General features: G+C 41.9%; 1 protein-coding gene across 1 annotated transcript in view; it reads left to right on the forward strand.

Annotated features, from left to right (window-relative positions):
• The first annotated feature begins 577 nt into the window (after positions 1-577).
• Positions 578-14848, forward strand: part of Ccdc172 (coiled-coil domain containing 172) — a 51095-nt gene continuing 36824 nt past the window's right edge. Inside the window, exons 1-3 of the mRNA XM_021639197.1 lie at positions 578-656; positions 855-940; positions 14013-14129. Coding sequence (XP_021494872.1) covers positions 578-656; positions 855-940; positions 14013-14129 — 282 coding nt within the window. The remainder of the gene's footprint in view (positions 657-854; positions 941-14012; positions 14130-14848) is intronic.

Genomic DNA, 14848 nt, shown 5'->3' on the forward strand with positions numbered 1-14848 from the left:
TAAGGCGGAATGTCAGACGCTGTACATTTGTAGGAGTCTTTGCTGGCCTCTGAGGAGACTTTGCAGAAGTTTATATTTAGAGTCATGGGTACTTTGCGCTTGGTAACTCTGCCGCCTGTGTCTTGGAGACTGGGTGTCCAGCTGCAGAAACACCCCAGAGCCGTGAGCGCAGAGCACTGCAGCCTGGCCGCAGCGGGCTCCCGTAGTTCTCGCGAGGCCCCTGAGGCCTTGTCCTCCCGGACACTCACTCGGCAGGGACAGGTTCCTGTGGTTACTGTGGGCGTCCTTTCCTCGAGAAGAGGGAGCCGGGAGGGGAAGCTGGGCTCCAGCAAAGGCTGCTGTGACCCCAGGCTTTTCTGTGGGAGCTGTGCCCGCCGCAGAAGCAGGCCGGGCTACTAGAGGGCGGGTGGGAGAGCGGTGGAGGAGCGAGGCCGTCCCCGCTGGGGCGCCGGGGTGCGCGCTGCGGCAGCCCAGCGGGGAACAACCCCAGGAGCCTCCTTACTGTGCGTTTCAGGACCTCAGGGGACGTGATAAAATATTTAAGGGCGGACGAAGGAGCCGCAGGGGCAGGCCCGACATGACTCTGGAGGCCCTGTTTCAGCACATCATCCTAACGGAGCACCAGGCGGAGGAGAGCCGCAGAGTGATGCGGCAAGGTCAGGGGGCCCAGCCGAGGGGCATTCTGTCTCTGGGAGCTGTCTCGGAGCTGGGTGTTTGGACCAGAGAAGGGAGAGGGAGGGGAGGATTGTGAGCGGAGTTGGCGACCTGGAGGGAAAGACAGCTGAAAACTCACCGACTGCTTCTGAGGTGGAGGCTTGAGGAAGATGGATGCGAGTGAAGGCTTTGTGTTACAGTGAGGGCAGAAATAACCAGATACCGTGGAAAAATTAAGAAAGCAACAGAGGATCTGGATGAAGAGAAAATCAAGTTGGAATCCAAGGTATTGATGCATAGCGCATGCTAACTTACTTGAGAAAGTGTCTGAACTTGGCTCCGGGGAGTAACTTACTGTTTATCCTTCAGCTAGGAAACTCAAGACTTCTATACCGTAGTTCTGTGTTGTCTAATATTTAACGTTCTGAATCCAGTGATATTTTTAGCTTTTAATATGAGGTGGCCCCAAGGAATCCAGACTTAAATAACAAATTCATTGTCCATTTTGTGGGATGGTTAATGTTGATAAAACAATACAATATCATTGAAAGAGTAATTGTTCAGTAAGTAGTTTGTGCGGCATATAAAATTTAAATACTAAATAATTTAAGCGTGCTGTGTGGATGTAATGGATTGAATGCATCTTTCAAACGAGTCTTGGCTTTCTGCTTTTCAATTCACTACCACACTTTAGGACATACCTCATTCAAATGTGTCTTTTACCCACTCTCATTTCTCTCTTCTGCTAATGTGTAAAGTTCTGCATTTAAAAAGTAAGAGGGAGGGTAGGATCGGCAAGGGAGGAGGGAAGGGCTTATGGGGGGATACAAAGTGAATAAAGTGTAATTAATAAAAATAAAAAAATTAAAAAAAAATAAGACCAAGGGAGTCTGATGGCTTCAATGAAGATTTTGAACTATGGATAGAATTTTGAAGAAGAAAAGAAATTTAGTAGGTGAAATTTAGAGGGAGCAGATCTGCCCCAGGCACATTGAGAAGAGGCCCCCAGACCCCAGCAGAGGGCTGGTGAGTGGAGTAGGAGGTAAATGTTGCTAGATTTGATCCAGGAGGGGCAATAAAAGTGCTTTTAGGAGTCACTCTGCACTCTGATCACAAAGGTGGGGACAGATGGTGAGACCACATTGGAGACCTCATTCTGTTTCAGAAGACACAGGTGTCCAAGAATAACAATGAGCTAAGTAGGCAGTGTGCATAGGTAGCCTCTTTACTTGATTGCTTATATTTTTGTTTATGAATTTTCCATTTTATTATATATTAAATATAAATGACAACTTATTTATAAACTATTGTTCTATTAATTTAGCTTATACTTGTGAGGACATTTCAGTTTCCTATGGATAAAACAATTCATGATCGTCACAAGCTGGTGACCAGTCTTTCCACATCTTGTACATCATAAAGCCTTCCCTAAATAGCTCTGTAAATTTTCTTTACTAAATGTCAGCACATACTCATGTTTGTAGCCCCTACTGCTTTGAGAAGAACGTACTTAGAATTTTCTGTTCATCTTTATTCTCTTGTGTTTGTTGCTTAGCAAACATTTACATGCGTGTGTTTACCATGAAGAGTAGAAAACAAGGAAAGAGCTATGTTGATAACTTGACCAGTAAAAATTGTGCATGTGTTGTAAGTGACAATTAATATTTACTATTGATCTATCTTTTAAAAAGCTGCTGTTAATCCTAAACAGCTGTATAACCAAATTACCACACAGAGACTGGGATTTATTTAATTAACCTAGAACACAATGCTGGGCAAAGTTACTCCATCCTAAACCTCCAAGCCCTCATAGTTTCCTAACATTTAGATTTCCCACATTATACTTGCTTTTAGTGATATGTTAGGTCCAGTCCATCTCACCACCTCGTTCCAAGATCTCTTCTCCTGCTTCTGTTCTCCCAGCCTCTGCCTCCCACTGCTTCCTGTCCTCTGGCTCCTCCCTCTCTTCCTGCTTCCTTTCCCTTGCTCAACATTGTGGCTAGTTGCTTTATTTTGGCACATTTACACAAAGTTGAGACAGGTGATGCTTAGAATAAGTATCACAATGCAATGTCCAGATTGAAACCAGGTAGTGAGAGAGAGAAATCAGTATTTGAATGAACAAGAGTAAGGTGTATACATTCCAAAAGAACATTATACCAACATGCATATTTGTGAATTCCATGTTATTTTTCATACATTTTGTAATGCTAAAATCCAGGTTAATGTATTTGAGCCAACATCCTGTCTTTGTGGTGAGAATATCACAAATCTTTGAAGTTTTAGTATATGCTCTTAACTATAGTCACTGTGCTGTGCAGTAGAGTGCGGCAGCATTTACTCCTCCTGCACACCCACCAACCAGCCTTTCCTATCTGCCCCTTTCAGTGAAAGATACTGGCTACCTTTTAAAGCAGAATTTGGGCTAGTATAATCTTTCCTAGAGTAAAAGAAAAAGTAGCCCCTACTGACAGTGCAGAACACTAGTGGGATGGTCAGAGAGACCAGTGGCATGATACTTTGAAAGTTGGCAAATAGAAGCCAACAGAAGAAAAGACACACACACACACACGTGCATGAGAAAAAGAGATAGAGACAGACATAGACATCAGCCCCTCCCCCTCCCAGGGTCTCCACAGCTAACAGTGCTCTGAAGCTGGGTGCTTTTCAAAGGCTGGATTAACTCCTTTAGTTCTGGCAGGAACTCTGAGAGGAGCCATCATTCCTCATTTACAGGCAGAGAGATGAGAGTTTAAATGACTTGCTCATGGTGTATAATATAAAACCAAATAACTACTGTAATAAAAGTAACAATTGATTGAGAAAAACAACTCTATTAAAACGATTCTTGGGCTCATCTGGAACACTTTTCTCATGACATGCAATAATGCCTGTGAAGCTTTGCATCTGGGTAATAGTCCTTAAAGGTCAAATACAGGTAAGTTTTTACTTGTGTCAAGTGCATTTTTCTGGGATTGGTGAAGATACTGATCTGAGATATAATGTTTTCTTTTAAGTGAAATACTTTTTCTCTGTCATGTTTTCTAAGACAAATCATTCTTTGTAATAGTTTTTGTTAGCCTGTTTTACCTGCAGATAGAAATGTTCTGTTGATATCTATACATACATATGTTATATCTGCACATATATAAAGAAAATATTGATTTAATTGTTTGTGCTAGAGAAAACCAGCAAATCTTGAATAGTGTTTAAAAGCATTCATTAAAATTACTAATTAATATAGGCTCATAAATGTGCGTTGTTTTTAATCAGCTCATATGCATGGGTAATAATATAATTGTATCTTACTAATAAAACCAGCATATGAGGGTCACAGTGCATACAACACTAATTTGTAATTGAGGTAATTTGATTTATAATGAGAGTCAAGATGGTATGTGTGTATAAAGATTTAAAAGTGGAACTAAGATTATAATGTAAATGAGTAATGGGAAGAGCAAAAGAAGTAATCATAAATTGATTCTCTGTTTCTTTTGTCTCAGAGTTAATTATATGTCTGCCAATAACAATGAAAATATATTTACTTGAATATTTGACTTGGTGTTTATTGACCCATTTATCAAACAGAAGCAGCATGGAGGGAAGCTAGCACATAATTTGAATAGAGCAGTACTTGAGCTATTGTATATTCACATGGTCAAAATATATTTGGGCATATATTTAGGAAATTGCTTGTGGTCAAAAACAAGCAATTTAGGAAGCACAGTATTCTTTTTCTCCCTAGTCTATAGAACCTAGGTAGCATGTGATTAGATCTTGAATGATAACAATTCTGTTTCAAGACTGGATGAGTCCTTTAAAATAGATGGTTGCAAAAAGTCTCTGATGGCCAGAGTGCTCTGCCTGCCTGGTTAAGCGCGTCGTGTGACAGCAGAAGGGGGGGAGTGTGTGGTGTGCATAGGCTCACTGGAACACAGAGTGCCTAAAGCCGCCAGTTCTCCCTGTGAGGCTGTGTGATACTGCTTTCAGAGAGATCAACGTGAAGCCTTAGAGAATTATTATAGTTTCTTGGAAGGAACCCATTGAGTTTCTTATATGTAAAAATGGGCATGTAATTATAATTTGGGTAGTTTTTATAAATATGTAAAAACCAGTACTGGGCCATATTTCTGTAAGAGGGATAAATGGAGGAAAAGATTAGGCTAGAGTAGCATATTTTACATATTTTCCCCATTTAAGCTTATTGGATAAATATCTTTTACCTTTTAAATTTGTAGATTATAATATAATTACAACATTCCCCTTCCTCTTTCTTCCTCTGAACAATCCAATGTACCCCTCCCTGTTCTCCTCAAAGTCACGGCCTACTTTTCTATTACATGCTTGTGTGTATATGTATATGCATTTTTGTGTTCCTAAATAAACCTGCTCAGTCTGATTAATGTTGCTTTATGTATGCAGAAGTATCTTAAGAACAATAAAATGTTCTATGATTTTAAAAGAAAATGTTAGAATGAAGTAACAAAATGGCTCCATTTACATTTTTAAAAATGTAGACGTTCTGCTTTCTAATTGATAATGTCAGCCACACTCTCGGGACTTGAGAAGCCATCTTTTGGTACTAAATTACTAAGTCAAGGAGGTACTAAATTACTAAGTCAAGGAGAGAATAAGACCATGAATTATTATTATTTATAATATTAAAATGGAAGCTTTAGCAGAGGTGTTTGTTTGTTTTAAAATTTATTTATTAAAGAAAAATTTCTATCCTGCTTACACTTAGTTAAAATTTACTTAAAAACAGAAGACTGTCAGCTTATGTCACAACAAAATTCTGCATAAATAGCATTGGGATGTTGCTGACTCACAGCATGAAACCCAACACTTGATTCATGGCTTTATCCGTCATTATAGGAAAAACCTTGCCTTTGTGGCCTCATTGAATAATTGTTAGGGTTTTTTGTTTGTTTGTTTGTTTGCTTTTGCTTTTTGTTTTTTTCTTCTCATGTAATACAAAGCTGAAAGAAGAGTTACCGGGGGCCGTGTATTAAAGTGGCTCAAGGAAGTCCTAGAACCTGAGCTCATACTGTGTTTGTTGTCACTGTGGCTGGCTGGCTCCGTCCAGCCTCCCTGAGCGCTGTTCAGTTCCTAGGCAGCTGGTAAACCCAGCTTGGAAGGGGGAAGACTGAGGCTGAAAGTCAGTTCTCCATCATGTAGCCTGGGATTTCGCTGTATCAGGAAGGAAAGTCCTCAGAAACGTGAACCTGCAGCTCCCCAATTACAGTTCTGTAGTAGGCATTGGCCGGTGAGTCTAGGATTTTGTTGCTGTTGTTTGGCTGGTTCCTTTTTGGAGATAGGCTTTTAATCTGTAGTAGAGGCTGGCCTTAAAATCGGCATCTGTCCTAGGCTGAACTTGAGCCCTTGACAGTCCACTTGTCTCGGCCTCCTGGGTTCCGACATGAACTCCCAGAATACCTGGTTCAGGAGTGAATTGTTGGCACCAAGCAGAACTGGACATGTTTTAGTCAGGTAGAACAGTAGAATCTGTGACTGCCCTTGAGTCCCCACGTAAGTACAAGTAACCTTAAGCTCATGTGCTTCTCTGCTCAGAATCAAAGGGAAAAGGTCTGTTCCCACCGTCCATCAACCAGTAATGGTCTTCAGGGTCAGTGAGGATGGCCCAGCTTTCAGGAAAATATTAACCATTTAGTAAGAAAATGAAGAATGTGTGTCAGGGAGGCAGCGTCATATCTGCAGAAAAGGTTTTAGTAGTAAAGTCAGAATGGCCCTGCAGAAACCCCTGCAGCTGTCTGAAATGGTCCAGCTTAATTATGGATAATATTTATCAGTAATAATTTGTATGTAGTGAAACATTCTGCAAGATTCTCCCCTGCCCCGAATTACCTGTTGGCTGAGAATGGATTACTCTGTGCTCACACCTTCAAGAGACTTTCAAGGTCTAAAATGCTCTTTCGTTCTGAATAAATATTAATGGCAGTTTGGGATACCCACAGAAAGCCCACAAGTGAACTGGTGAACTGAGGGCGGAGACCAGCTTAGTTTCTGTTACAGAGATTATGGCCTTAGAGCCCCAGGTGTCAGGTGCTGCTTTAGAAAGCCACCTAGTGACGTGAGACGGTTCATCTCCAGAACATAATGTGCTAGAAAGCGACCTGGAGAAGCTGTGCAGGAGTGAAAGCACCAGCTCTACACAGCTAAGTTTGTCCTGTGAGAGTATGCAAACTTAGCCAAGGTGTAATGATGCTCATGGGATGATAAGTATTAAAGCACAGTCGTGCTGTCTCTCTGTAGGGGCAGCAGATGACGGTAATCAGGGGAGGGGGAACAGGGCTCAGGAGCTAGATGTAAAGTTGTTGTTTGTTTGCTTGTTTGTATTTCTTAAGATGAGGATGGAGCACCTAGGTCACTTTGCCAAAAAAACAAAACACATTTTTAAAGGTTAGAAAGCAGTGATTCATAATTTTTCCACAAGGTTGTGTTGTGATCATTAATTTTAGAACATCATCTTCCCATGAAGAAAAACCGTATCCACTAGCAGTCACTCCGCATCCACTAGCAGTCACTCCGCATTCCCTAGGCCCCAAGCTCCGCCGGGTCCGAGCCCCAGGCAGTGCTCTTCTTTCGCAGCTGGTCGTGCTGTGAAGGTGGAGGCGCACAGTACGAGCATTTGTGTCTCGTCTCTGTCTTATCCATGTCCTGCCTCTTCCCCACTGCAGCATCGTAGCCATGTTTGGTTTCCTCTCTTGGTTGCACAAAAGCCCTTTTTTTTTTTTTTTTTGAGTTCCTAGTATCCATGAACTGTGTCTTGTGTCAGTTGGACCACTCAGAATATTTAGTTGTTTTGAATACCATTGCCATGAATATTTGTACACAACTGTTTGTACAAACATACTTTCAGATCTTTTGAGTACTCATAAGAATGGAATTGTAGGTCATGTGGGTTGTTTGTTTTTTCTTTTCAGAAAATGTCAGATGGTTTTTCACAGTGATTGCACACTTTTGTGTTTGCACCAGTGTGTGTGTGTGTGTGTGTGTGTGTGTGTGTGTGAGGCTTTGTGCTTTGTCCTTGCCAACACTTGCTACTTTGTGTTTCATGGGTGTGTAGTAGTGCCATATTGTGGATTGTATTTCTGATTCCTTAATGACATTTACTGAAAACTCTTCCAGATGCTTTTTGACATTTGGCACACTCACTCTTAATATTGGTTCCTGATAAATGTATTCTTGTGACTGGTTCTTTTGTGAGAAGGCCTGCTCTCTACGGAGTTGCACCTTTTCTTCGTGGTCACAGAGCTAAAAAGATTACCTCCAAATTAAATAAAATACCTCCACAGCCTTTATTGGACTCTCTTACCTCAGTGCTCTCTTCATGACTATTGGAAAATCCAAACCTTGTTTGAAATAACATTTAGATCTGACTGTAACAATACACACAGTGGCCCTTCCGATGCAGGGGATTGTACATCACTCAGGTGCAGAGCTTCATGGCTTGTATCCACAGAGTAGAAACCCACTCAGCTCTTCCTAATTATACAACTCAGGATTCCACTTTCCTTTCTGTTTTCAAGAGAGGTCATCTAAGTAAATTGTAAACCACAAAACTTCAGAAACGCTTACACAGAAAAAACGATCTCCTGGAACCAAGAAGAAAATACTTTTAGAGACAATGAGTTTTACCTTAATTTACAGAAAGTGTGAGACTTGATTGCAGTTTTCAGCCCCATAAGCTACAGCTTAGAAGAAAACTGTTACAGGTTTGCTGTGTGATACATATACATACATACATATAAATATATATATAGACACACATACATATACATATATACATATGTATATATATGGAAATCAGTTAATTATGATTCTCACTTCTCCTAAATGCCTCTAGTCCTTCAGTAAATGTTCACTGTACAACATCTAAGTTACACTATAATAAATATATTAATTACCTTTAAAATAATAGTAGGGTTTTTTCCTACACCTGTTGTAGCTCCCAGATAATGACATGGAAACGTATTACATTTGTTATAAGCTTTAAAGCACTAACATGGCAGATTCATCTATTCTTAGCTGTGCACACTGGTCTGGACTGTTTCCCAGCCATGTGCCCCATTATCTGCCATCTGGTCTTTCCCTGGCTGCTCCCACTCCATCTTTGTCCTCATAGCGACTCCCCTCCTTCTCCTACATCTTCCTCTAGTCCCTCTGAGGTCCCCTCTCTGGGAGCAGAAGTCCCAGCCCTAACTCTCCTGCCCAACTATTGGCTGTTCAGCTCTTTATTAACCAATCAGAGATGATGGTGAACAATTTTTACACAACCTTGAGACAGGTGATTCTTCATAGAAATGACAATGCCCCTGTCCTTGGAGCTGCAGCTAAGTCTCAGGGCACATCAGTCAGCACCTGAACACACAGTGCCTGCCTGCCTTCCTCCTTCTTCCCCCCTCTTGCTACTGTGTGTAGACATGTGCTGTGGAAGCCAGGGGCACGAGGTGGAGCTGGAGTTACAAGTATATGTGACCAACCCGAGTTGGGTCCTGATAAAGAAGCTGGTCCTCTTAAAGAGCAGCAAGTGCTCTTACCAGTCATCTCTCCATTCCTGTGATACCTTTCTTAGTACAGGAACTGACACCAGACAGCTTCAGCTATATAACACTAAATGTAAATTCAAGATTTCTGAGGTTCTCAAGAAATGTAACTCATAATTTTAAATCTTCCTATAAGTCTTTAAAGAAAGCTTTATCCTGCTCATCAAGAGAATTATACAAGACTTGGGAATAGGCAAGAGAAGTGGGTTCTGAACTGAAATCAGATCTAAAACAGATCTACTGTTCTACTAAAAGAACAGTATTTAGTTTTAGCTTCTGACATTGCTCTATCCTCCTGCATTTATTTTTTTCCAATTTTTTTAATTCCTCCTTATTTTTTCCTCAAATAATTTGCATTTTTATTATACTTAGGGTCTCTCCATGAATATAGATCTAAAGCAATTTTTTATAGCTGCATAGTGTTCTAATAAATACTTTGCCATATTTTAGTTAGATAATTTCCTAGGGACAAGTATTCAGTCTTACATCATTTATTACTGCCATTACATAGCTATGAAGGTAGTCCTACACATACATTAGTCTTTTGCACACATTCTGGCTGTTTTCATAGGATAACACAACTCAAATTATTGTAACAGTGGGGACATATTTTTAAGGGTTTTAAGAATTTCTCCCAGAAGGATTATTTCAGTGTAAACTGTTAAAACATCATCATTTATACTCTAGAAATTCATAAGTATTTACAGATGAAGGAATATTTTTAAGACTCCGGTGTTTTATGCTACCTTTTTTCATTCATTACAAATTTTATTATTTAAATCTTGATTTATGATCTATTTTCTCAATCAAAATGTAATTTGTATGCTGTTAGACTTTTTGATAGTACTTATGTATTTGCTTAATTATTTATTTGCTTCTGAGCTCATTTCAGTCTCTCTACAGGATTTTAAACTTATTTTTTTCTGGTACCCTGAAGGACCTTGGAGAAGACTGTAGAGGTGTAGAGGGAGGGGCTGTGCAAAGGAGAGTGGAGGGAGTGGTTCTGTGGAACAGCCAGGAGAGCCGTGGGGTGGGGCAGGGACAGTGAAGAGGTGGGGAAGGAGGAGTGTGCAGACACACTAAAGACTAAGACGTGGCAAGGACTATGGCTGCCTGTGTTGAACCTGTCTTGCTTTCCACGTGAGGGTTACTGTGCTATAAAGGGACAACTGTGGTGCAGAAACACACTAGTACCTGTTTTTTAAAAAGCTAAAGCTTGCTGGGTATAGGAATACACACCTTTACTCTCAGCACTGGGGAGACAGAGGCAGGTGGATCTCTATAAGTTTGAGGCCAGCCTGGTCTACACAGGGAGATGCTGGTCAGCCCAGGCTGCATCTCAGGACCTTCTCTCTAAATAACTAAATGAATAGAAAGCTAAGGCCTTCCTGTCTTCTGCAGACTACTCACTGATGCACTCTGGTGCTGAAGTCTCTCTTGTCATGGTTGCCATCGCCTAGACTTTCTCCTTAGTCCTTAGTCTGATGTTAGGAATGTGAAATCTCTGTATCTCCCGTGGCTCTTGAGGAACGTTGCCTCGTGTGTGGTCGGCAGTCATCTGACCAGCAAAGTGCTGCTGTCTGAGGCTGAGCTGTCTTTAATAGCGTTGGCTGCGGGAAGGGTGACTGCTCTCTTGGACCGAGGGTTAGTCTGCAGCGTGCTGGTCAGTTTCTGAGAATCTGAAGGCTTGTAGGCAGCAAGGACAGTGAAGAGCCACAGACCACAGCTCTGGTGAACACAGACTAGCCCCCAGATACCTCAGCACAGTGCCCAACAGGAATGAGCAGGAAAGAGGGGGAACCTTAGTGCTGAGAGAGGCAGAGTTAACGGGGATGGCAGTACTCTAAGTTAACTTCACCAAACCAGGGGCATCTTCCCACAGAGCTTGGCCATTTGAGTCTAGAATGTAACAGCAAAGCTTTAGGTAAATTTTCCACTTTCAGTCAGAAGACAGAGATGAGAAAGAGCACTTGGCACTGCTGCCGTCAGGAACCTCCCGCCTCTTTCTTTGTATTGTGTGTTGTCTTTTGAGATGGTGGGCAATTTAGGAATCAGTCAGTAATGTCTTCAGTTTCTGTTTACTGTAAATTAAGTGGTTCAAGCTGCCAAGGGCATATCAGTGACTCAGTTCAGACCTGGTGTGTTTGGAAGCATTTGTGACAGCCCAGTCTGTTTTTTACGTCTTCCCATCAGATCCCTCCCTGTCAGTTACGCTGTAACGGAAGTGAGGAGTCTCCACAGCAGCCTCACCTTTTATCCCATCAGTGTAGTCATGTGTATGTGGAGAAGAGCAACTAAGGTTGTACCAATGGAAGGCCTGATTTGCAAGCGCAGCTTAAGAAAGTAGTTGGGATAACAGAAAACAGAAGGAATAATCGATGGCTTCCTGCAGAGAGGCAGTGAGAGCTGTTCCTCTGAAGACAAGCCTTAGCCACGGTAAAGAGCCGGGCAGAGCTGGCCACTAGTCCCCTCAGTTCTGGTAACGTGTGGGAAAGGCCACCAGGCTTCAGTCTCAGCTGCATCTGCAACCTTGGCCAACTGATGACTTCAGCACTGTGAGGCAGTGACCTTCCACCCTCTCCCTCTTTCTCTATTGAACTTTTTCTCACTTGCTGTGAGCATTTAAAAATTGTGTGTTTGTGTGTGTGTGAAAGAGAGAGAGAGAGAAGTGAGGGAAAGGGAGGGAGAGAGAGTGCGTGTAGGGGTGAGTGTGAGTATGTGGAGGTCCATTGGTTCTCTCCTTCCACTCTGTGGATTCTGGGAATCAACGTCAGAAAGAGAAGTCCGGAATCTCGATTTTGGAGGGAATACTGTCCAAAGTGTGTTAGCGCACTGAGGCAGAGCTTACTGGCCAGCCTGTGGCCTGGGGCTACATGCAAGCCCTAGGGTACTTAGTGAAACATGGTATTCATCTGCAGGGTTTCTTAAAGTAACACAGTTGCATGGTTTTTAAATGTGATCTCTGTAAGGGATACACTATGTCCCTGTGTCACAGGCTGGACATACTGATGACTGTGTCTGAAGCATTTTGTGGGCGACCGTGTTCCTGTCCACAGTGGAGTTCTAAGCGCTTGGTGTGCATTGAATGCAGGTACACCTAGTGTGTGATACTATTTCTAACCGTCTCTAGAACCTACGTGCTTTTAACTATTACTACTGTGGCACTGAAGTTCTTTTTTATTGCCAGAATTGCTTTGAAATAGCTTCAGCATTTCCATTTTGATGCCATGGTTTAGCAAGGAGGATCTCAGGAGATGAGGATTTTAACCCATGCTTACCCCTAACTAAGTACCCGTTCTTTATAATGTCTTAAACTGCTACACTTTCTTTTATTCTCATCTGTACAATAATGAGTTAGTCCTAAGTATCATGTTTTTACACCAAACGTGGAGAAGTTATGCACCTACCCTAGCCTGCCCTGTGGCTTCCTCAAGATGCTCAAGTCTGGGAAATGCATTTTCTGATTCTGTATCACAGACGCGAGATAGTCTCTCATCGTAGTCCTAACGACCTTCATACCGTTAGTCGTGCAAAGTAGACAGCTCCGTCTTTCTCTCTTGATGGCTTTCTTAAATGACAGTTGGTGAAAACTGTGCCTAGGACTGTAGATTGGGTCATGTGTGCTGCAGCCTTATAAAAATGGCAGATAGTGTTTATATTTTACTTCAGCCATTTTTCTCTAAATGCCAGTATTCCTAGGACTTAGTAGCCGTAATATTTCAAAATGTCTCTGAAGCCAACCCTTTGCCTCTGGAATGCACCATTCCCAGGCTCTTCACTATTCAATATCTTCTGGGACACAGATTTCACAGTCTGTCTCTCACCTTGAGGAAGTTCTTATAACTAACATAAATCTTGCTTTCTGCAGTTTAAGTTGAATTTTATCATTTTTCTTTTCTCTGTAGAGATGAGAACAGCCTCAGACTGGAGGTGATACATTTCTCATGAGGACCAGTACTGAACGCTGTAGAAAAATTGTTTCAGCCCAGCTTCCATTTCTCTGACTTTGATTCTGATACTTGTGTCTCAGAAAGTGCTGTTTCTAAAGTCTAAGTGAATTAATGGTTTCTACCTAATCATTTGCTCTTTAGAATAAAATGGGGTACAAAAATTAAAAAGTGAGTTCTTACAGGGAGAAGGGGAAATGTCGGTCTCTGATCCTGTTGGTAGAAATGTGTTGGGGGAGTGGCTGGAAGAGCACGGGTGGGACCTGCTCTGTGTCCTTCAGCGACTGCCAGTGCTGGCCCTGTCATCCAGCTGCTGAGGTCCTGAAAGCATGAGAGTCCCCCAGAGGGGATAACTAAAACTTCAAGACTATGTTCTCAAAATGATTTGGGATATTTAACTAAATTTATGTCTTCATGTAGTTACATCATAAGCCTGTGTCTGGGCTGTAGATTTTATCCCATTGTTTAGTGGTTAGAGTAAGTGATTCCTTCATTATAAATCATGAGAGTAGAAGCCAGTTCCTTGAAGCAAGGTGTCCAGAAGTGGATTTCAATGTGTGTGGTCAGATGGTTTCACTACTCAGCTAAGAATTGTGCTGAATGAGCTGAGGAAAAATAACCGTGCCATGAGGAGCCCGTGGTTCTGGGTGGAAGGACACTGTGATCTTATGCTGGGAGTCCCTGTAACAGTGCATACAGGAAAACGGTGAGTGGAAATTTGATTGTGTCTTAAAGATTTTACAGGAAGAGCCTTATACATGTGATTGCTACCTGTTCAGTTTACTGAACCCCTAAAATTTGTATTCATTTGCTTCATTCTGATGCCTTTATTTTTCTTTTGAAGGTTCAGCAATTTTCTGAAAAGTATTTCCTCTCGGAGCTTTTGAAAACCCATGAAAATGCATTACAGAGACAGTGCAGTGAGATGATGAACCAAAGGGATACCCTGCTCCAAGCCTTCGTAAGTCTCCTGCCACCTAGAAACATCTCAGTCAGGAACCGTGTCAAAGGCGTTTAAGCACACGCAGCTTCACTTTGAGAAGATTATCTGTATGCATATCGCTGACAGAACTACTCAAATAAAAAGTATTACAAGCTGTTTAAAGCTGACTGGGAGAGGAATACAGGTGGAAAGCGTTGTGCCAGCAAGGATGTAGTGCAGGAATTACTTGCAGTTGTGAGCCTAAGAGGAAGGAGGCCTCTGCTGTGAGCTGCTGTGGTGCTGAGACCAGTGTTAATGCTGCTGATAATCAGAGGGTGTTTTCCTGTCAGGTGTTTATTTTTGTGGGCCCGGGTGAAGAGGTACTGTTTTCCTTCACCTTTTACCATACTCAGAGCACACAAGCTGAGCAGGAGTTATGATTACAGGCCAGCTTGAAGATGTGACTAGTCATGAGTTGACATTTCAAAGAAAATACACTTGGGCCAGCAAAGGCCTCAGTGGGTAAAGGTGCTTTGCACCAAGTCTGGTGACCTTTCAATCCTTGGGACCAAAATGGTGGAAGGAGAAAACTGACTCCCACAGATTGTCCTCTGACCTTGGCACGTATTCCATGGCTCATGCACACCCACTCCACCCCACCCCCACACTGAATAAATAAATGGAAAAATTACATAAAACATATTTAATAATAAAAATACAGCTTATGACATGACCTGCTTTTGAATGTGAGTTCACAT

This window comes from Meriones unguiculatus, chromosome 1 (genome assembly GCF_030254825.1).
Source record: "Meriones unguiculatus strain TT.TT164.6M chromosome 1, Bangor_MerUng_6.1, whole genome shotgun sequence".
NCBI lineage: Eukaryota > Metazoa > Chordata > Mammalia > Rodentia > Muridae > Meriones > Meriones unguiculatus.